This window comes from Prionailurus viverrinus, chromosome D1 (genome assembly GCF_022837055.1).
Source record: "Prionailurus viverrinus isolate Anna chromosome D1, UM_Priviv_1.0, whole genome shotgun sequence".
Taxonomy (NCBI): domain Eukaryota; kingdom Metazoa; phylum Chordata; class Mammalia; order Carnivora; family Felidae; genus Prionailurus; species Prionailurus viverrinus.
This window is the reverse complement of record NC_062570.1, coordinates 59,434,464-59,455,714: the sequence shown is the minus strand read 5'-3', so window position 1 is coordinate 59,455,714 and position 21,251 is coordinate 59,434,464. Positions and strand designations below refer to the sequence as shown.

General features: G+C 55.9%; 1 protein-coding gene across 4 annotated transcripts in view; it reads right to left on the bottom strand.

Moving 5' to 3' along the window:
* Positions 1-278: 278 nt before the first annotated feature.
* PDE2A (phosphodiesterase 2A) overlaps positions 279-21,251 on the bottom strand; it is a 68,506-nt gene continuing 47,533 nt past the window's right edge. For 2 of the 4 annotated variants that reach the window (XM_047824061.1, XM_047824063.1), the window contains 25 exons: positions 16,938-16,997; positions 16,201-16,354; positions 15,971-16,023; positions 15,702-15,776; positions 15,550-15,591; positions 14,925-14,993; positions 14,552-14,682; positions 11,710-11,821; positions 11,190-11,229; positions 10,991-11,054; positions 10,493-10,565; positions 10,165-10,342; positions 9,816-9,928; positions 9,068-9,145; positions 8,074-8,196; positions 7,513-7,583; positions 7,110-7,232; positions 6,668-6,755; positions 6,365-6,412; positions 5,248-5,322; positions 5,010-5,109; positions 4,658-4,770; positions 4,221-4,259; positions 3,977-4,083; positions 2,313-3,735 (listed from right to left, as the gene is read on the bottom strand). In XM_047824061.1, the coding sequence (XP_047680017.1) occupies positions 3,525-3,735; positions 3,977-4,083; positions 4,221-4,259; positions 4,658-4,770; positions 5,010-5,109; positions 5,248-5,322; positions 6,365-6,412; positions 6,668-6,755; positions 7,110-7,232; positions 7,513-7,583; positions 8,074-8,196; positions 9,068-9,145; positions 9,816-9,928; positions 10,165-10,342; positions 10,493-10,565; positions 10,991-11,054; positions 11,190-11,229; positions 11,710-11,821; positions 14,552-14,682; positions 14,925-14,993; positions 15,550-15,591; positions 15,702-15,776; positions 15,971-16,023; positions 16,201-16,354; positions 16,938-16,997 (2,340 nt within the window). In that variant the 3' untranslated portion in view covers positions 2,313-3,524. Of the gene's footprint in view, positions 1,675-2,312; positions 3,736-3,976; positions 4,084-4,220; positions 4,260-4,657; positions 4,771-5,009; positions 5,110-5,247; positions 5,323-6,364; positions 6,413-6,667; positions 6,756-7,109; positions 7,233-7,512; positions 7,584-8,073; positions 8,197-9,067; positions 9,146-9,815; positions 9,929-10,164; positions 10,343-10,492; positions 10,566-10,990; positions 11,055-11,189; positions 11,230-11,709; positions 11,822-14,551; positions 14,683-14,924; positions 14,994-15,549; positions 15,592-15,701; positions 15,777-15,970; positions 16,024-16,200; positions 16,355-16,937; positions 16,998-21,251 lie in introns of those variants that run through there. The other 2 variants (XM_047824064.1, XM_047824062.1) reach the window with 2 other exon arrangements.

The following is a 21,251-nucleotide window of genomic DNA, read 5'->3' as shown; positions in this document are numbered from 1 at the left end:
GCTTGCGGATTACTTCTGTGAATTGCAAGCTACTTGGCTACAGAATGAAATAATGGTATCTACTCCAAAGAATCATTGGAAAGTTTTATGTAAAATGAAATCATTAAGTTGGAAGGGCTGGGCAGCTACAAGAAGCCATGGGGCTAAGTCTAGTGTTTTCAGATCAGGTGGGACCTGCCTTTTGACTCTGTGCAGACCCCCTCCTCCTACCTGTCTTCCCATTCATCCTCCCGCCCCTCCTCCGACCTTCCCCTCCCCTGGCAGCCCCAAACTGCTATTCCTTCCTTCTTCCCAAGGAGCTCACCTCCTGCTAGGGGCTCCACCCCACACCTGGTTGCAGGTTAGAGTAGCAATGAGCAGCCACCTAGGGCTGTTCGTGGGACCCACATTCCACCCCCTAGTCCTCCCTCTGTCTTCACCTCCATGAAGTCTTGAATCCCTCCCTCCCTCAGCCAGCCCAGGGCACAGAGCATCAGCTCTAGAATGATCCCTGCCCAACCTCAACCCTGCAGTCCTTTCTCTACTTTCCAGCAGGATCTTTCTAAAATGCATGTCCAAGTCACTCTCCTACTGAAAACGTTCGCTGTCCCCCCACTGCTCACAGAGTAAAGCCAAACTTCACAGCCTGGCATTCGAGGCTCTCCTTGGTCTGGCTGTACTTCCCTCTGTCTCTTCATTCCCTGCGTGCTGGTCACTCCCCTTTTCTGTGCCTTTAATGAGCAGTTCCTTCCACCAGGAGTGCTTGGCCCCTTCTGCCCACAGGAACACAATACATGTTCATCTCCCAAACCTCACTACTTTGCTTCTCAGGGTTATAATCCTGCCTGGAGCCCCATGGCCAAGCATCCCATGGGGTTGTCAGGTCCCATGACCAGATCTTCCTGACCAGGCTGTTAGACTCTCCAGACCAGGGACAAGCACAATTAGCTCTTGGCTAATGTGGTCTTGGCATGGGGTCTTGCATGCACGAGGAAAGACTTGTGCTGTCCACTCAGGTGGTGAGAAAGGATGTGTCACACAAGGGCCTCAAGTGGGATTAAATGTCCTCAAGTGTGGGTTGAGCTGGGGACAGACAACAGATGCAGGGAAGGGGAGTGAGGTCCCTGAAGCGTGCACACAGGCTGTCTGTGTTCTTCCTTTGTTCAAGGGCTGGTAGAAGAGAGTCACCCATTTGAAGTGGGCGGCGGGGGGGGGGGGGGGGCGGGGTGGTCACAGGCAGAGGAGCACCTATGTCAACCCACACCAATGCTCGTGTTAGCTGCATACCATTACAAGAGCTGTCCCCTGTCCATCCCTTGTCAGCCTTGGACCCTATCAGGAACTGACCTGCCTCTACCTGGGGGTCCACTGGTCAGCCTGGGTCCTGTGCTGTGAGAGGACAGAGACACATGGGGGGAACCCAAAGCAGGGGCTGGGCAAGGGAGGGGACAGGACACCAAGTTCTTAAGGGAAGGCTAGCTGCCTGGAGACCATAGCCCAGAAGAGCAGATACCAAACAGTCACAAGTTGTGGAGCAGGAGAAACAGATAGGCTCTGTGGTCCCAAAGGCTGGCACCTGGGGCATTGTAGGTGTCACAGGATGGCCCCGATCATCTTCTCCCAGTCCTTCTTTCCTCCATCTCCTAGGAAAGGAAATCCCAGTGTTCGGCCCTTAATATATCAACCGTTACTGATCTGGAAGAGATGAACAGGGAGAGGAAATGGGGGGGTGGATGTAGGCAAGAGAGGGGGTGGGTTTAGAGACTTTTGCCTGTCAGATCCTCCTTATGGTCCAATCTGGGGTCTGCCCCTCTCTATCTGTGCAGAGGCAAACACTCTCACAACCAGAAGAGCAGGGAACTAACTCCATAGACACAACCCAGGGTTGCATCTGGTGTACAGTCAGACTCACGGGAGGATTTATGGGGACACAGATAGGGAAGAAAGGAGGGGGTTCAGAGGCCCAGGCCCTGGCTATATGGGTATTCATGACCAGCAAGCCAGAAGACAGAGGGTTTAGGAGGAGCTTTAGGCTGCCTCCTCCAGGCAGCCTCCTTGGTTGCTTCAGCCCCTCAATTCTTTTCTTTCTAGTCCACAATCTCTGCCAGCCAACATGCCCTCTCACTGCTCCATGCCCAGGTCTCCTCATCTGCCGCCATATCTCTAAGCCCCTAGAGTCTGGCACAGGAGGTCTGTGACTCTCCTATAAGAGGGGCTAGACACAAGGGCTGGAGGCTCCAGTAGCCAAGGAGTTCTAAAGGGCATTTGCCTACCCCAGTTCTGTTCCCCTCATCCCCAAGTACAATATCTGGAAATAGCCCCAAGGGGGAGGGTTGGTAGAAAGAAATAGATTTATTCTCATGTACAAAGCGGTCAGCCCACGGGACCATATACAACAGTTGCACAGAATCCTAGAAAAACGCATCTCTCTAAAGGCAACTCAGAATAGGTAAGGCAGGTGGCCCCCCTCCCCCCACCCCACAACACATACAGAACAAAACAGAGAAGGGAGATGCCAGCAGCCGGGCTGACCCAAGAAGCCCAGCCCTATGGGGGGTCTCCCAAGCCCCAGGGCACGGGTAGATATGGCCTTGAAGAAGATAGGAGCCCTGCCAGTCGGCCCTGTCAGGGCTGAGGCAGCCCTCTCTGGCTGCAGGAATGGGGAAGGGGCTTGGACTAAGTCGGTGGGGGGACACTCAGGGGGCCACTGAAGGACTCAGGGTTGGCTCTTTGCCCTAGGGTGGCAGGGACATTCCATGGCTTCTCCTGGGACTCCACAGAGCCATGGGGACTTTGATCTAAAAGGGATCTTAGAAAACAGATTGTCCCACCCTCCTGTCTCACCTAGATAGGGGAAGTCACTTGCCCAGGGTCACACAGCCAGGGGAAGAATTATTGACTCAATTGGAGCCTGTCTTCCAGCCCTGGGATCCTTCCTGCCCACCATGCCTATCCTGCTTTCTCCCTGACCCCCCTCTGCCCAAAGCACTGAGCTGCCCCTCTGGCAGCTCCCCAGGTCCCAGTGCCCACCATAAGTATGTGGCGATCCTAAGGGGCACCTTCAGTGGCCCCGTGGCTATTTCTAGTTGTCCAGCAGAGCTAATGACTGTTTCTAAGACCTATTCTCTGCTCATTCAGATGTCCCACCTTCTCCTTGCATGAGGACCCTGGAGAGGGAAGAGGGCACAGATCTAATGGGGCAGGAATGGGGCCCAGAAGAGACCATCCAGGCTGCCTCAGAGGAGTGGCTGGGGAGGATTTGCCAAGATGTGGTCAGAAGTGCAGAGCAGGGCTCGCTGCTCATCAGTCACCCCTGTGCTCTCAGAGGACAAATGACAAAATCTTGGTGAGGCTGGAAGTCTTGCTTCCATTACACAGACAGGAAAGCTGAGGCCCAGAAAGGTCGGTACTTGCTCAGGGTCACATGGTAAGTCCTGGTCTAGAACCTAGGACCCGTGGCTCTGGTCCCAGGGCACCCGGCCAGGCCAGTGGGGGGCTGTGAGAGGAGGCCTGGGCAGGGAAGGGTCCTGGGGAGGGGGGGGGGCTCACTCAGCATCAAGGCTGAAACAGCCATTGACAGGGGCCCCAGTGCCATCCAGCTGAGGCACCTCGTACTCCTCATCCAGGAAGTCCAGCGAGTTGTTGCTCGGGAGGCCGCGGATGGTGAATTTGTGAGACACTTTGGTCCAGTGCTCACGGTTAGAGGCCACACGTTCATATAGCTCTGCCGCCTTGGGGAACAGGTCCTGCAGCAGCCTGGGGGTGCAAACGGACATGGACAGGGTCACAAATCAGACTGTGAGTAGCAAGAAGGATTAGGGCTCTACCGCAGGAAGAACTTCCACGAGAGTGTGAGGCATAGGACTGGACGCTCAAGGAGAAAATGGAGTGAAGGGCCCGTTTATGGGCCCACAGGAGATAGCACCTGCATCTGCTGTGACTGCCACAGCCAGCCCTGTCCCCCCCTACCCCCAGCAGACCCCCTGAGCTCTCTCACTTGTAAATAGGCATCGCGATATGCTCCATAAAGCTGATCTGCAGCTCAGGGATGTAGGCCTTCTCCCGGTCCATCATCTCCATCGGTCTGTTGCCCATGGCCTTCTCCTGCGGGCAGCGAGTCATCAGGCCTGGTCCCCTCCTCCCTCCATCAGGTACCAGGATGAAGCTAACCCAGCCCCTCCCAGCCCCAGCCCAGGATCCCTCTCCCCACAACCTGACACCAGCAGTCACTCCCCACTTACCAAGTCTCCCTGGGAGAAGAACTCTTTGTAGATCAGCTCCTGAAAGGCCAACACTCTCATCACAACTTGTGTGTGGAATCCGTCCACCTGAGCTCCTCTACAGCCCATTCCCAAACTGGCAAACTGAGGCATCCCTCAGCCCTCCTTCAGGGTCTGTCCGCACCATCCCCAGTTTGGCAGGGGGATAGCCCAGATTGGGAGGAGTGGCTGGGTTCTGGTCCACCTTCCGCCAGCCACTGACTTGCTGTGTGACCCCTGGTGAGTCCATGCCCCTTTCTGAATCTCCCCATCTGGCACCCTGAGGTGGTCTAGGTTTCTGTCTCCCCAAAATATAGCCAGGCTGAGCTCAGCACAGAGAGGGTGAGCAAGATGCAGGAGCCACACAGAACTTGGCGGGGTGTGCAGCCTGCACCCTCCCAGGGAGGGGCAGCACTTACTGCGATCTTCCTCGTAGTCTTCCAGCCCTTGGTCTGGTCAGAGAGGTCACAGGAGGTCATAAGGAGGCAGAGGAGGAGGCTATGGTGTTGCTTGTTTGTTCGGTCATAACCCACTGTTGGGGAGAGTGTGTGGTCAAGGAGAGGAGGCCCCACCCCCTCTCTCTGAGGGCAAGGTCCCCAGGGCCCACCTATGTGGTCCATGAAATTCGGCACCCTGGGTGGGAGCTGAAGGGTAGGTGCTGCATCTGCCTGGGTTTGGTGGGTTGATGCTGGAGAGAGTAGGTCTCTCTCAGCACATCCCCCTCTTGGTGGTCCTTTCCCAACTCGAAGGTCTGGGGTTAAAGACAGGCACCTTCGGCCATCTTCTGGAGGTCCTTGAAGATGCGGAGGTGGTGGGCCAGGTCGGTGGCCAAGATGATGTCCCGCATCAGGTCCAGCATACGCTGATAGTCCTGGGCCAGGGTGGGCAGGGGAGCGAGGAGGTGTCAGGGCCTCCTGTCAGACACCCCCACCCACTCCCTCGGCTCCTTCTCCTGCCTCAGGCCAGCTCTGGGCTCCCACTCCCTCACCCCCAACCCTGGCCCCATCACCTTCCGGGAGAAGTGGTCAAAGATGTTGCAACCATGGGTGTTGAGGATGGCGATGGCCTGAGCGAAGTGGTGCCTCTGTGGGGAGAGGAATGATGGGGGCCCAGCTGGGGCCGGGGGCTCTGCTGACCACTGATGCCAAGAGAGGGAGCAGGACCGGTGCAGCCCCAGCCCCCAAGGTGAGCAGAGCAGGCAGAAACGGGGAGTTGGGGGTCCTAGTTCCCTTTCTGGGTTCTGTTTCAGCCCTCTGTGTGACCCCGGGCAAGTCCTCGCAGGCTCTGAGCTTCAGATCCCTCAGTTGTCACATGAAGGGACATGACAAGGCAAGCTCTGAGGACTTCTCAAACCGGAATGATTCTGAAATGATCCATTGGAGTCCTAGACACTAATTCATGCAGCAAACATTTGTTTGCTGACAAAGAAAGGCAGTGATGAGGTGAGGGCAAGGCCCCTGTCTCCAGATGCTGAAGGGCTGTCATTGAGAGAAGGAGCAGGCTGAGCACAGAACGCAGAGGGAAGAAGTGGGGCTGCCATAAGGCCTCGTGGGAGGGAGTGAGCCCCTCATCTCCCAGGGGTATGCAAGCAGGGGCAGTCTCCAGAGGGATGTTGTAGGGGGCAGCAGGGGGCAAGGTGACCTTGTCCCAGGTTTGGCTCCTATTCTGTGCCAGACCCCATGCCAAGTGCAGGGAGTTCAGAGAGGTCTCAGATTTTGTCCCTGCCCCAGGAGGCTCCCCTCCTGGGGTGAGCAGACACAATTCAAACAACCTAAGGCAAAACTGGGTGTGACGGGAGGTGGAGCCATCCCAGGCCTGGTGGAGTGGGGGTGGAACAGGGTGTTCCCAGATATGCCAAGAGAGACATGCTAAATACAAGTTCTCCCTGTGCAAACCTGGGCTCGGGCAGGACCTTCAGGTTGACCCACATCCCCATCCACACCTGCACCCCTCCGAGCCCATCCAGCAAAATGAGCCCGACATGCCCTGGGGTATGGCTACAGCTCTCACAGCCTGTCTGGAGAGCACGGCTTGGGAACAGGAGGAGCTGGGTCATGGTCTAACTATGTAAGTCATCAGCCTTAAGAGGATGATGGGCACAGGGATATTGGGCAGAATGGTGGTACCTCCATGACAGAGCCCTCGGAGCTGTAGAGAGCAGCCAGCACAGATTTCTGGAAAATCCCGGGAAATCTCCATTACTCCTTACATCCAGATGCAAGTGCCTGCCATATTAGGCTAGGCATTGCCCTGTCCTCCCTGCCCTCACCATTCCCCCATCTCAGAGCCCAGGCAAAGCCTTGGAGAGCCTCCTCCCATCTCCAAACCGGCTCCCGGTCCCACCAGCTCCCATCTCTCCTCAGGCTGGAGAAATGAGACTCCCAGATGCCCTGAGGAGGGTGCCCACTCTGAGGAGGGCAGAATCTTACCGAGGCCACCTGGAAGGAATTGTTTGTGCCTCTGTGGTCCAGGTCATGACACATGCAGGAAATAAACAAGGCGAAGATCTCGATGTCCCTGGTTGGGAGGCAGAGGGGAGAGGGAGGTCAGGCCCCTTCCACACATCCAGAGGAAGAACGGCTGCATGAGATGTCCAGGAGCCACCAGACAGGAGCCGGGGACACCTGGGTCTCCTTCTGGGAAAGCAGCCCTGGTTTGGAGTTTGACAGGCTCACTGCTCCGTGAGTATGGGACATGTGACTGTGAGCAAGTCCCACCTGGAAAATGGGGCAATGTAGCCTTCCTCAGAACCATTAAGAGGATCGAGGGAGGTGGTGTATGTAAAGTGCCTGTCATCCTTAGGTGCCTCCCCTATCCCAAAGCAGGGGACTGTAACAGCTGCCAGACTTGGGGGTCAGTGCAGACACTCACTCGAGGTAGTTGGTAAGCTCCAGATTCTTGTAGAGCAGGTAGCAGAAGTGGGAGACAGAAAAGGCATGCATCCAGTTGTGGTAGGGGGGATCCCGGTAGCCCTTCTTCACCATCAAACAGAACCTGGCGGAGGGGAGAGGGCAGCAGAGGGGCCTCAGGCTCTCCTCTTTCAGGAAGCCCTTCAGGCTGTGCCTTGCCCCATTCCTTCCCTTTACTCATGGTCCCAGTGCCTGTGAATTGCCTCTCACTCACGGATCCTCTCCACTCCCACAGACTGGGCCACTCCTAGTCGTCCACAGAGACCCCTTCCCAGAATGCTGGGGCAATGGATGTGAGAGTAGAGGACAGAGGGAGGCAAAGACCAGGGCTGCCTGCACGTGGAGGGGAGGGCTGGGGCACACACCGGGCCAGAGTTGGGCAGTCAATTTTGTAGTTATTGATGAAATTCATGTCCTGCAGCATGCTCAGGATGGCCTGGAGAGAGTAGAAGGGAGGATTCAGAGGGACTGTCTGTTTCAAAATGGGTCCCCTGCCTTGCCCCTTCTTGAAGCTTCCAAACTTTTGGAATCTTAGAACTTTAGATCTGAACTGGAGAACCATAAAATGGTAGAGACAAGCATTCTCGGAGCCACAAACTTTTAGAAATGGGACTGAAGAACTCTTGGAACCAAACTCACACAAAATCTTAGAAAGCTAGGGAGGGAGGCGCCAACCCTGAGGCCACGTGCCCCAGGCATTGTGGGCTCTGGAGCAGCCCTTGGCGATCACCCAGTCCAGCCACTGAGCCCTGGGCAGGCCCTGTGGCCCACACCGGCAGACCACATGCCCACTCCATCTCTCAGGGAGGCTCTCTAGCCTTTGGTGATGACTCTGTCTTGCCAGGAAGTTCCTATCCACATCTAACTTAAATCTCTGGCTGTACACCCTCCACCTATGCAGTCAAATGGGGGGAGGGCCAGCTCACCATGGAAGTGTCATCCTCGGGCAGAGAGCGAGGGGTATAGGTGAAACTGGCAAAGTTGGAGTCAATGGCAGCCACAGGCTGGATCCCATCATGGAGAAGTTTGGTGTATTCATCATCAGAGACCTAGAGGGGAGCAACCAGAGTATTAGAAGATGGCCTCCACCCCCATCCAGTGTCCTCACCCTCAAAATCCCACAGTGGGAGGGAGCGCCCTGGCCCAGAATGCACCCACGGCAGGGCATGGATACTCCAATCAATGGGGTATCACTGGCAGGAGACCACTGTGGTACAGCCCATCTACTGTGCCTCCTCGCCTGTGACACCCCTCGTCTGTGACAGCCTGTCCTCAGGAAAGACAGAGAAACACCACTTCTGGACACCACCAAACAATGGCAGCCTTTCATAGACACTAACTTGAGGATTCTTTCTTTCGGGGCTAACATCCCAGAGTCTAACCTTAATCCTTCCTATCACAGCTTTGACCCTATCCACAGAGCCTGGGACCTTTCGGTTTGGACACAGGGAAGAGGAAAATGACCACCACACAGTCTGAACTAAAGCCCAGGACAGCTTTTCTGAAACAGGGTCTGGGAATGAGACAGAATATCAGTAGACTACGGAGGCGTGCATGACCACTGAATGTAGGCGAGCTGTGGGAAGGGCCCTGAGTGAGCTTCCTAGTCTTCAGTAATTCTCAAGGTGGGACTCATCACCGGACATGGGGAACACCTGGCCAAACCAAATTCCTCCCCGGGATGGGTCCTGCTGCCAGCCTTGGAGCTGAATCGGAAACTGCTTGGAAGAGGCTGCCCCAGAGGAGAGCAGGAGGCCAGGCATTGCTTTGAATCTATCTTCTTATCTTCAGGAAAGGGTGATCAGAAAACCCAGGCTGGTCCTGGGCCCCCGGAAAACTGGGAGGCAGGGAAGAAATAGGTGGGCTGCAGGGGACCCTGGGATCCTGAGAAGAAGGACAGAAGCTCCGTGCAGGCCTCACCTTCATGTGGTACATCATCATCTCGTTGGCTAGGTGGCTGCGATACTGGGCCTCATTCACTTTCTTGTATAGGAGGGACTAGGAGAGAGAGGGAAAGATGGGGCTCAAACTAGGTGGCTATGAAACTCAGAATGCCCAGGACTGGGACAAAAGGATCATATAGGCCCCCCTCCCCCGCCCCGTTCCTGTCCCATGCTGGCTCTAGTTTAACCTTTCAAGCTCCAGCCAGAGTAGAGACCCCCCTCCGACTTTCACCCATACCTTCCCCCCTTGCCCCTCCTCCCCAGGTCCTCTTAGCATTTGATCTGGCACTTTGCACCCCCTCCTGAGCCTGCCCCAGTCTTCAGTCATGGAGCCTGAGTCCCACAGCAGAGACAGAGACGCAAGGAATGGGTTAGCCTCAGGAACCTAGTGGTCGGATTCCTGGCTCAGAGCCAACTCTGGACAATGAGACCCAACATTTCCCAAAAAGAAGCTGACCAGGGGCTTGGGTTGAGGCTGCTTGGCAAAGAGGGTGGGTATTAATGACAATTGGGGTTTCCCCCTGATCCCAGGAGGCTAACTTGGCAAGATAGGAAACAGTATCCCCAATTTTCAGATGGGAATCTGAGGCTAGAGGTGACCAGCAGGAACTGCAGGCTGCACAGCAACCCAGCAACAGAGCTCAGACTCACAGGGCCCGTCTGGACACAGCCAATGTGAAGGTGAACAGAGGGTCCTGCACCGGCCCTGCCCTTTCCCCACTCACATGGGCTATGCTGATGCCACAGTAGATGGAGAAGGCGGTTGCCAAGTCCTCGTCGAACTTGCTGAACCATGGCCCGTTAATCTTGTTCACCAGCTCGGCCACACCGATGACCTCTGGGGGCCGGAGAGGGGCTAGGACCGGCTGCTGGATGTGTCCGGCGGCGTCCGCCCTCCCAGAGTGTCCTCAAGGGACGTCCCAGCCAGGGTAGTCCCGTCCTATCCTTTCCGCTCCCGGACGCTGAGGCGGTGGGGAAGGGTCGCCGACCCTCCGCTCGGCTCCGCCCCATCCTGCTCAGGCCCCGCCCCCGCCCGAGCCCGCCCCACTTCCCGGAGCTGCCCGGAGCTCGCACCCTGGTTCTCGTTCTTGATGGGGAAGCAGAGGATGTTGCGCGTGCGGAAGCCGGTGCTGTCGTCCACGCCACGGTAGAAAAGCGGATGCGCGTACGCGTCCGGGATGTTCAGGATCTGGCCGGTGGTTGCCACGTGGCCCGCAATGCCCTGGTCAGCCGGGATGCGGATCTCGTAGCTCTGCCAGGACAGTGATGGAGTAGAGAGGAAGTCAGCGGCCGGCCACAGAACGGACCATGGACTGTCCCGCTTCCTCCTCCTTGGGCGCCTTGTGGACTCCCGGCCCCCACGACTATGGCCACACACTCCTTCCGCGCGCCCGTGCCTCACCTCGTCATCCACCACGCCCCCGTCGAACACCTTGGCCACCAGCTCATTTTGATCCAGCAGGAACACGGAGCAGCTGTGGGGAGACAGCCACGGTCCACAGGTCCCTGACAGCCCTCTCCGACCACCCCCACTTCTCACGACTTTAGGCAAAGCCTAGATTTCTGAAGCCTGAAAGGTGCTATCCATTATGAGAGACCCTCCTGAGGGCTGGCTGACTCCAGACATTAGTTAATCCCAATGATTTTTTTTTCTTGTAGTGCCTACTATGTGCCAGGCACTGTCTTAGGAGCTGGGGACCCAGGGCCAACAAAGTGAGCCCTGCCCCTGCTATCATTGAACGTTATTAGTGAGGGTCACAGGCATGAAATAAAGGATCACACAAAATATGATAGGGTCCCGCAAGAAGGCAGTGGAGGGGAAAAAAGAAGCGAAGAAGGAAGGGGATGAGGCCCCAGGACTGGGGCCTCTCTCACCTTACCCTGGGGTATACTGACTTACATCTCAGCATTGCTGAGGTTTCTGGCCTCTGTGATGATCTCCTGGAGCAGGACAGAGACATCATCTGTGGGAGGGAGAAGCATGAAGGGCAGTGGTGAGACCAGGCTAGAATGCCGAGGCCAAGCCCTGCCACCTCTCTTCCCCAAAATGCCAGTCCCCGCTCCCACCCACAGCCAGGCATGGAGGCCAGTTCACTCACCCAGGTGAGTAAAGAGGTTCTTTGCCACTTGGAGAAGAGCCTGGAATGGAGGAAATGAAAATCATAGGGGTTCACATTGCAGAGGTGTCACACCTTCCATCCCCCTGCTTCCAGTAGCTCCAGGGTCTTCTCATGCCCCCTTTAGGGCTCTCTGGACAGGCTGGGGACTGGCACAGTCTAGTTATATCATTTGGCTACCAAGTGAAGGAGTGAAAGTATAGCCCCAGTGAAGGTGCACAGTAATCTTGAATCTCAGATGCTCATTCACCTCTGCTCTAGCTGCCCAGATGTTGCTGTAGTACCCAAGTTGAACACTAGAGGACGGTCACATACAGTGCCTGCGGCCAGCGGCGCTGTCCTGAGGACCCACCGACCTACCTCTTTAAGAAGCCTCCAGGGCACTAGGTAACCTTCCTGCCAAGGGTCCAGAAAGACATGGGCTTTTCCCTTATGGATGACGCTCTGGGGCTGAGAGCTGGTTGACTTCATCCCCAAGAGTGGCTCCCAGAAGGTCACTCACCTGGCACTCACACTTGAGCTTTTGCTCTTTCTGGAAGGCTAGGGTGCTGGTGAGCACCGTGCTAGTGTAGTGGAAGCAGTGCTGGATCACATGCTCATCCTGGTCCGTGAACCTGGGGCAGAGGGCAGAGGTCACTGGAGAGGCAGTGGACAATGGACTTCTCCCTGTTTCTCCTTACTTCCATTTCTCCAGGAAGCCCACTCAGAGACGCAGTAGCTAACCATCACTCCCCTCTACTGGGGCTGTTCCCTGCACAGGCAGCTGGGCCAGCTTCCCCCTCAGACTTGGGGCTCCCTGAGGGGAGGACTCTAATCCTCCTCAGACTATTGTTGATTGAAGCCAGAGCCATGTCTCTATCCTCTGACTTCGGATTTATCCAGACTGAGGCTGGGTCTCTTCTCTCGGACTAGAGACTTGCCCAGGCCAGAGGTGGATATTCTCCTGCTCTTCCCAGGGGCCCTTCTGGCCTCACGAAGTACCCTGTCTTGTCCAGCTCCTGCCACTGTCCTACTCACCCTGAGTCTGCAGGCCCTGATCTGGTGCCTCCATAAATCCTGAGGTGTTTGTGAGGAGGGTAGTGCCCACCTTACTCAGACAGCTAGCTCTCAGCTGACAAGATAGCCCCAAATCCTTTTTGAGGTTATTCAATCTGGCCACCAAATGACTCATCACTAGGGAGTTTTGTGGGGCCGGATGGACCAACTTGGGGCAGGACCTGCTCTGGGGAGATGGGTTAGCCTCTCCCTGTGGGGGTCTTCGGAGTGAGGGGGAGCAGGGAGCACACCTCAAAGATCTTGACCTTCTCTCTCACCCCAGATTTCCCTGCCTAGGCTTCTTCCCATTTTATGGCTGGTCTCAGTGCTCCTCTGCCAGGATATCCCCCACTCATGCTTGCTGCCCAATGATTTGGGTCTACATCCCCATCCCCACCAGCCTGTGTCTGTCTCCCCACCTTCCCTACCAGCCTGTGTCTGTCTCCCCCTTCCCTACCATGACATTTGAGGCCCCTCAGTCTGGTCCCACTCACCTCTCTCCCCTAATCTATGGGTATCTCTCATACTAAGCCATACTAAGATCCTCATCATTCTGAGAAAACCTCAGTCTCTTTCACACCTTCACGCTTTTCCCCACACTGTTCTCTCTGCCTAGAATACCTTTCCCACCCTCCTCCCTCTTGGCCCTGAAAATAAACTCCAAGTCTTGAAGGCAGGGACCATGACTGTACCACCCAATGCAGAGCCTGGTACCAGGGAGTTATATGGGAGGTGTTTGCTGAATGTTTTAACTATACTCTACCTCTGCCCTGGCCACCAGCCCCATCACATGCCCGGCTCAAGGGACTCTGGAGTCCCTGTTCTCTGGGCTCCAGGCAGCTTGTCTCCAGTCACTGCTCTGAGCTGAACCCCACCTTGGCTCATGCAAGCATTCAGCACTCACTCCCTGAAATATGTGGGACCCAGAGATGGCCACAAAGTTGTCACCAAGGCCCCATCTCATTTCCCTTCTGACACCACCTTTCCTCCAGGTTTAGGGCCATCTCAGAACCCAGTCTCACAGACAGCAGCCCCTTATGAGCCCCTCCCCTCTGTACTCCCCTCCCCAAAGGCCTTTCCGGGGCCACCTGACCAATGCAGGGCTGGATACAGTAGGTGCCCAACTTGTGTTTATTGAATGGTGTAAATACTCCCACCGCTAGGATACCAACCACAGATGACACAGATCCACATCCTCCCTGCCTCAGCGAGTTCTACTTCATCTCTGTCTTCACTTCCCCAGGCCTGTCCAACTGCCTACAGAGCTCTGTGCTGGTGGGTCCTGCTACTCAGGTCTATGACTTTCATATCTCTGCCCCACCTATGCAGACTCTGTCCCTGTGCTTCTGACATCTCTATAGTCCCAACATCCCGGTCTCCACTTTCTGCAGGACCTCCAGGCCCTCAAACCCAGTCTGCTTGCTTGAGCCCCAGGGGCCAAGCTCTTTGTCAGTATCTCTCTGCATCCCAGAATCAGGACCCACCCCTCACCTGCCTGCTTCTCCCTCCCTATATGATCCAGGCACAAACTGCTAGACCATCTGGACCAACTCTGGCAGCATTCACATACTGAACCTGCACCCAGGATAGACATGGCTAATCAATCACAGCATTGTTTCTCACTAAACTAATATTCATTCTCAACTCACTGTTTCAGGCAGCTACCACCAAGTAATGAGTTGGAGTAGAACAGCAAATCTATTTGTGATACTACTTTTAGACCCCAATCTGACCTCAGTTCTTGCAAAATGCTTCCTAAGCCTCTTTACCTGACTCTGCCCTGCCCCTCTGTTTCAAATGATTCTTATAGCTGCCCTATCAGTGTCTCTAAAGCCCCTTAGCTTAGCCCAGCCCCCCAGCCTATTCCCTTTAGCCCTTGCCCACAGTGTGATTGCTGCTCTGTGGGTCCCAAGGAGTTCACCCATCCCAGAACTTACCACCCCTCCATCAGCCAATTCCCAGCAGAAAAGCCAAAACAGGGTGATGGCAAGTGGGGGAAAGAGCAGGACTCTAGCAGTGGATAGCCCAAACTGGAGGCAGTGGGCAGACAGAAGGGGAACTCATTTGGACCTCAACGTGATTTAAAATAAGCCAAAATGGGTGATGGAGAGTCAACAATTACCTGCACCCCAGCCAGCAGCTACAAGGGTCTGGCACCTTCACAATCCCATAGTCTCTTGCAGCAACAAACCATTTGACCCACCACTGCTGCGGCAGTATCCCCTGCCTGGTGCCCTTCCCTGTTACCCTAGTAGAGAGCCCTGCCCAGTCTTTCAGCTTCTGATCCACCTCACCCCACCAAGACTCACAAGTCTCCTCCGAGCTTGTTGAAGGCGCAGGCCAAGGCCACCACCTGGTCAGTGGCCCGGCTGATGACAGGAACGCAGAGCATCGCCTGCAGCTCACAGCCCAACATGCTTTGCAGCTGTTGCACATCCTCCTGCAAAGGGGGAGGTGTGTCAAGGCAGGGAAGGAGGGAGGGACCATGCTTCCCTCCCCTAGCCCTCCACCACACTCTGCAACAGGCAGTTCTAAGGGACCTCTGTGAGATGGGAAATCCTAGGACATGGGTATGGGTTGGGAGAAGGTCCCTGGGGCTTGTTTCACCCATTCCCAGGCTGCCTTGTCCCAGAGACCCTGTCCCTTTGCCTCCTCCCCTGGTCCAGCCAGGCCATGGCTTACAGAGGTGAGATCCTTCAGCTGGATAGACTTCTTATCTTCCACCACCTGGCCCAGGCGTCCTGTCGTCAACTGGAGAGTGAAGAGAGGCTGAGCCAGGGCCTAGTTCTCTCTAAGGTCAGGTGACCTCAGACTCAACCCCCCTCGCAAGTCTGGAAGTTTCCAGACCTTCCAGACACCTTCTTCAGTAAGTCCAAATGGGGGGTAGAGTCAACACTGGGGGGCGGGGGTGGAGGGTAGGGTGGGGTGAGGGTCTGCTCTTGACTAGAATCCCCTTTGGATGACTTTAGGGTCTTCCCTAGTTAGGAGAGAGAAAAGCAAACCCCAAGGATTCTCATTGATCTCAAAGATCCTGAGAAAGCCAAATCCAGAAATGTTCCAACAGAAGTGAACTGGCCCCAAGTAAGCCTTTCTATAGATTGTAAGAGAGCTCTCCTAATGGATCCTGTTCATGAAAGATCGTGACCTCTTATAACATTTCTTAATAGATCCCAAGATCCAGATAATTCCATCAGATTCCAAGAGATTCTAGTAGAGACCCCAGTCTCTCTGGGCAGATCCCTGGAGTGCGTAGCTGGCCTTAACTGCTCCCACAGAATCCAATATAGAGGACGGTCGCGAGACTCACCGGAAAGCTGGTTTCTTCCTCCAGCACTTTATCTCCGATGACCTGAGCGGCAGAGCGGGGGTGGGGGTGGGGGCAGTTAAAGGGTGGGCAAGGCTGTTCCCCTCGGCGACCTGAGCCCCCTGCCCAGCCCCATAGTGGACCTGGGCCCTCACCTTGCAGGAAAGCTGGAGATTATCCTCGGACACCAGCAGGAGGCAGCAGCGGGATGCCTGGGTCTCCTGCTGCAGCTGAAATGCAGGGACCGAGAGGGGCTGACGGCGGATCTAGGGCCACCCCCACTCCCCAGCTCTCGCCTCTCTGAGGCTCCTCAGGTAGAAGGAGGAGAGAGGAGGGGCAGGGCGTCGGAATCTGAACTGAGAAGGAGGGCTCACTGGGACCTAGGTCCCTGGAGGATCACAGGGGGAGAGGCACGGGCACTCACGTATTGGAGGACTTTGAGCTGGAGGGACGAGGCATCCAGGTCGTAGAGTTCCCCTGCAGCGGCGACGCGCCGGTCAGAGAGAAGGCTCGCAGACTTCCCCAGAGGTGCTCCACCTGCCCGTTCAGCCCATGGACCTCCCTTCCAATTGCCACCTGGCTCCCCAACCCAGACCGCACCCCCTCCAAGGGGCCCCTCCCTTCCAGGTTAGACCCGCTGGGCGGGGTCCTTACCGCACAGCTGCAGGATCTTTTGGTCCTGGTCGGTGTGAGCCACACCGCCCTTCTGGTCTCCCGCCACCCCCGCCGGGGGGTTCCGGACTGCTGCCGAGGCGGCGCCAGGCCCCCGGGGCTGCAGAGCCTGCACCCTTCGCAGGGCCACCAGAGCCTGGGACGAGCAGGGCGGTCAGCGAGTCATTCGTCCCACCTTCACCGCACACACCGCGTCGGGACCCTCGCCCTTGCTCAAACCGTTCTCCGTCGCGGGGAGCTCACCACCCCCATCCCGGTCCCAAACAACGCAGCCCTCAGCGCTCCACCCCGCCTGTGGGCTCCCACTGCCCCAGGAGCGTCCTTCCGCCCTTGAACAGCTAAGTACAGGGTTGTCTCCCCCGCCTGCCCCCAGGCTCTTACAAGACAGGGCAGGGTCAGATTTCTCAGTGTCTCTAGCACTCACGGGAGTAAAATCCCAGGAAAGAGCCTCATTATCGTGAAGGGCATGGTCTTTCCTAAGTATTGACAAGGTGTTTGTGTTGCCTCATCTCACCGGTACCATAAGCAGGTCAGTGCTATCCTTAACCTCATTTTCAGATGTGAAACTGAGGTTCAGAGAGGTTAAGTGACTTGCTCAAGGTCATACAGCCCAAAGATGCTGCACTGCTTGTCCAGCTCCCTGGCCAGATCATCTCCCCACCGGCTATGATGAGGGCCTTCAGCAGCCCCCATCCTACCTCAGCCCTACCCTCACTCACATGCTTCTCCACGGCTTGCAGGCTCCACTCTTCACTGTCACTCAGCTGGCCACAATGCACCTGGAGGAATATGAGAGGGGGACCAGCTATGACCTCCCCTAGCCTCCTGTCTCTGCCAGAGTGCCCTCCTCATGCCCAGCACACGCTTGTCCCCACCAACACATACACACTCCAGTCTGCGGGCTTCAATGAGAAGCCCATCCTTCTGACCAAGCAGATAGCTCCTCCTTCCTCCAGGAAGCCTTCTGGGGCTAACCCAAAGAAATAGAACTTTTCTGATCTCTGTCTTTTCAGTCACTGTCCCATCAACAACACAGTCCAGGTGTTTAGTGAGGAAGGGGGTTACCCTGGACCCTCTTCCATCTCTCAGTCCGTAGAAACCTTAAGCCCTGATTATGGAATCAGTGGTATTAGTCTCAGCCTCCAGCTCCACCTTTTCTGAGTTGGGGTTTGAGCCACCCCAAAGTCTGGAGTAAGGGAAGAGGTTCAACATTTAGGATGCACCTGCTGTGCCTAAAGAACTTGAGAGGAAGATGGGTGAATGAATGAAAGGAGAGAGAAAGTGCTTGCCTTCCATGTGATTCTCTCACTAGCCCACAAGGCAAGCTTCTACCCTGCATATAAAGCAAGGCCCAGAAAGGTGGAATTGCCTTGGCCAAGGTTACACAGCAGGAAGTGGCAGAGTTGGGACAGCACCACCTACCCCCTCCCCTCTTCTGCCTATACCTTCCCCTCTTTGGATCCACTCTCACCCCTCCCATTCCCCAACCTCCATCATCCCGTCCCTCTCCAACTTCCCTGTGTCAGTCACCAGGAATATCCTCAGCCCATCTTATCTCTGTGAAGGCCCTTCCCCCTACCCCTGCTTGGGCAGTTTGTAAGAAAAATGAGAGAGAGACAGAGAGAGAGAGACAGAGAGAGAGAGACAGAGAGAGAGAGGTGGTAGTCTGGGGCCCCATTGCAGGCCCTGCCAGCCAGGCTCCCCACCTTGTCACCAGCTTCCTGCGCTGACTCAGGGCAGCTCACCACCTGCAGGGCTCCCCACAGTGCCTGCATGGGGTCCCTCCTTCATCCTCAGCTCCCCACTCAGCAGCCCCTGCCCGCCTCTGCTCTAGGTACCCTGCCTGGAGCAGATGGAGAGGAGGAGCCCAGCAGGTTCTCAGAAAGCTCACAGTCTGGCGGGGCGGGGTGGAGTGGGGGATACAATTGGAGGGGTGCAGAACCTCATACCTGAGGAAGTAGGAGAGGGCAGACTGTGTGGGTGAGAACCGAAGGCTTGTGGGAACTCAGAGGGGGAGGGGATCTGGGAGGGTTCCAGAACTGGCACTGAAGTATGAGGAGGAAATGTGGGGCCTGAAGAGGGGGGACACTGCAGGCAGGGGCTGTCCTGGCAGTCCTGGCTGGTAGGTGGCCTGGGGATATGAGGACCAGGGCCGGGGTGGGGTCCATGGTGCCGCAGGGGGAAGAGTCTTGAATGCAAGGCTAAAGAATTGGACTTTAGCTTAATTGTACTGGGGACCCATGGGGCAGACTTTAGCATCTGTGGACCAAAAATGGTATTGAAGGCTAAGCTCTGGATGAAGCGCCATCTATGACTCCCATAGGACAGGGAGTTGAAAGAGACTGAGGGCATGATTCATTTGTGTATGCTTACATAAACATGTTGGTATTTTACTGTGCTATCCTTTTTGTCCTTCTGCCTTGACCCATTTCTCAGGAAAAGGGAAGACTGGGACCCCCCACCCCGCCACCGCAGGGCTGTGGGCACAACTAGTTCCTGGGTTGGCAATACAGCCTGGTGCCAATACAGAGCTGGTAGACTGAAGGAGAGCTTCAGAAGGGCTGGAGAAAAGGAAGGAATCGCAGAGCCCACCCCCACCCACTGGACCCCACCCGCCCAGCACACGCTCCTGGGCTGCCTCAGCCCATCCCCACCCAGCATATGCACAAGCGCACATACACAGTCTCATGAAAACCCTCCGCACTGCCCATACACTCGCTTTGCCATGGAGATACTCAGGGGTGTGTGCACACATGCGCACACAGAGTACAGTCCCAGACTCAAAGACATCTGCACACGCACACTCACAGCATCTACACCATCCATACGTGCACATGCGCACCTGTACCCAGGATACTTGGGGTCCACACACCCAAGAGCCACGCACACACTTCTGGCCCCCCACTTGCAAACACACAATCACCAACATCCACACGTGGCTTTTTGCTCACCAACAGGAACACACACTTGCAAGCTACTCTTTCTTGTTAGTTAGGGAATGTGTCTGGGGTCCAGCGGAACACTCAGGAGTGGGCACTGGGGCTGTGGAGAGGGTTGAGAGCCCAGCACAACCCCTATAACCCTCACCCACATGAAGTTCAACATGGCTAATTGCACGAACACCTCATCCTCACATAAGGAGCTGGTGTGACTGGCACAGCTGAAGAGAAGAATGGGCATAAATCACGCATCAAATGCTAGAGACCAAGGGCCGCCCACTCCTGGGACTTATTATCCCAGAACTGAAAAATAGAGGTAAAGACTCTTTCCACACGAAGAATCTGCAATCAAAGCACCTTGAACTACAGGGTGCAGAGGCCCAGCACTCAGCCAGGCAGCCCGGCACCTGGCTGGCATATTCCTCAGAGAGCCCTCCATTGACCATTTCTCCATCAGGCTCCAATATTGCAGGGCTCCCTGTTTCCTTGCTAGCATTCACCATCATTTCTAATTCTACCCTTATTTCGCTCACTTGTTTGAGGTCTGTCTCCCAACCCCTCCAGACTGTACGGTCTGTGAAAGCAGGGGTTAGTCACTGCTGTTTGCAGCACCTATAGCACACAATGCCTGGCGGTGCTCAAGAAATATGTCTTCCATTGATGGATGGATGGATGGATGGATGGGTGGATGGAAGGACAGCTGGAAGGATGGGTAAATGGATACCAAGAGCAAACAAAGACTCCGAGAGGGGAATGGGGCTTGTGGAGGAAGTAGCTGGTGAGTCAGGCCTCCCAAAATATCTGCCTTGTGGCACTCCTTTTACCCTTTGTACCCTCTGCCCTGAGGATCTGGTAGCAGTTAGGAGGGCTGTGGCTGCCTGGGCTGCCTCTCGAAGGACGTGAGATCCACATCAGATGTGTATGTGTCGGGGAGAGGGGTGTCCTGGGGAAGTTCATTTCTACCTGAGTCGGAAGGCACAGGCTTGGAGTAGAGGCGGACTGTGAATAATCTAAACACCTGTCAAGAGCTCCTAAAAAAACCACAAACTCTTCACTGCCCAGGGTATTTGGAGGAGGTGGGCAGACAGTTGTCAGGAACTCCTCCTAACAGCCAAAGCCCCAGGTAACATCTTGCTCAACAGCACACATTCCACACCTCAGCCTCACCTGGATCAAGCTCTTTTTCCAACCACCCTGCTCCCCACCCTGCCTCGGCTCATGCTGTTCCCTCCTCTTAGAATACCCTTTCTAGTCTTCTCTGCCTGTCAACCTCCCCCCTACTCCCCAAAGCCCCACTCAAATGCTGCCTCCACCACGAGGCACCCCTTGTTGCCCCAGCCTCTGCCACTGGAGCACCTGCTAGCAGCATTTATTCCATTTGGCCAGTTGTAGCCTGAGGCTGTACCTGCCTTCCCCCAGACTGAGCTTCTAGAAGGCAGAAATGGGTCTCACTCCTCTTTCTGCCACCCTCCCTACACCCAGCTGGGATACCTAGAGCAGGGTTTTTGCTAGGATGAATTAAATTTAATGTGGCCCCTCTGCCTCCCCAGCACACAACACACACATACACACTGGCCTTCCCTCTCCCCCCCCCCCCCCCAGGAGAAAGCAGAAGCCTGGACTCCCAGCTCAACCTGAGCCAAGGTGAGCAGCGGTCATGGCAGCCATCCTCCTGCCCGCAAGATGAGCAAACTCCAAATGTCCTCCTCTTGCTGGAGTTGCTGCCCTTCTGACCCAGCCCCTCCATAGGAGATCCTTCTCAGGCACCCCCAGACTCTTCTCCCTCTACAGAAGTGGGGAACCGAATTACCACCACCTCCCGCTGCCCACTTCTGCACATTGCCCCTGGCCCTGGTCCCCTTCCAAGCCACCAGCTCTGGCACAGATTGGGACCAAAAAAGGGAGGGAAGCGGTGCTGAGAACTCTGTGCCAACAGCAGATCCATCCCCTGCGGGAACAGAAGCTGGGGGTGGGGGAGCAGCTTGCCGGAGAAACCGGAGAAACCGAGGGGCCGGCAGCTCCCTCAGTCAGGCAGATGGGGCTTCTAGGAGACCAAGCCAAGCACTCCTTCCTTCCTCTCCTCTCCTGCCCCCC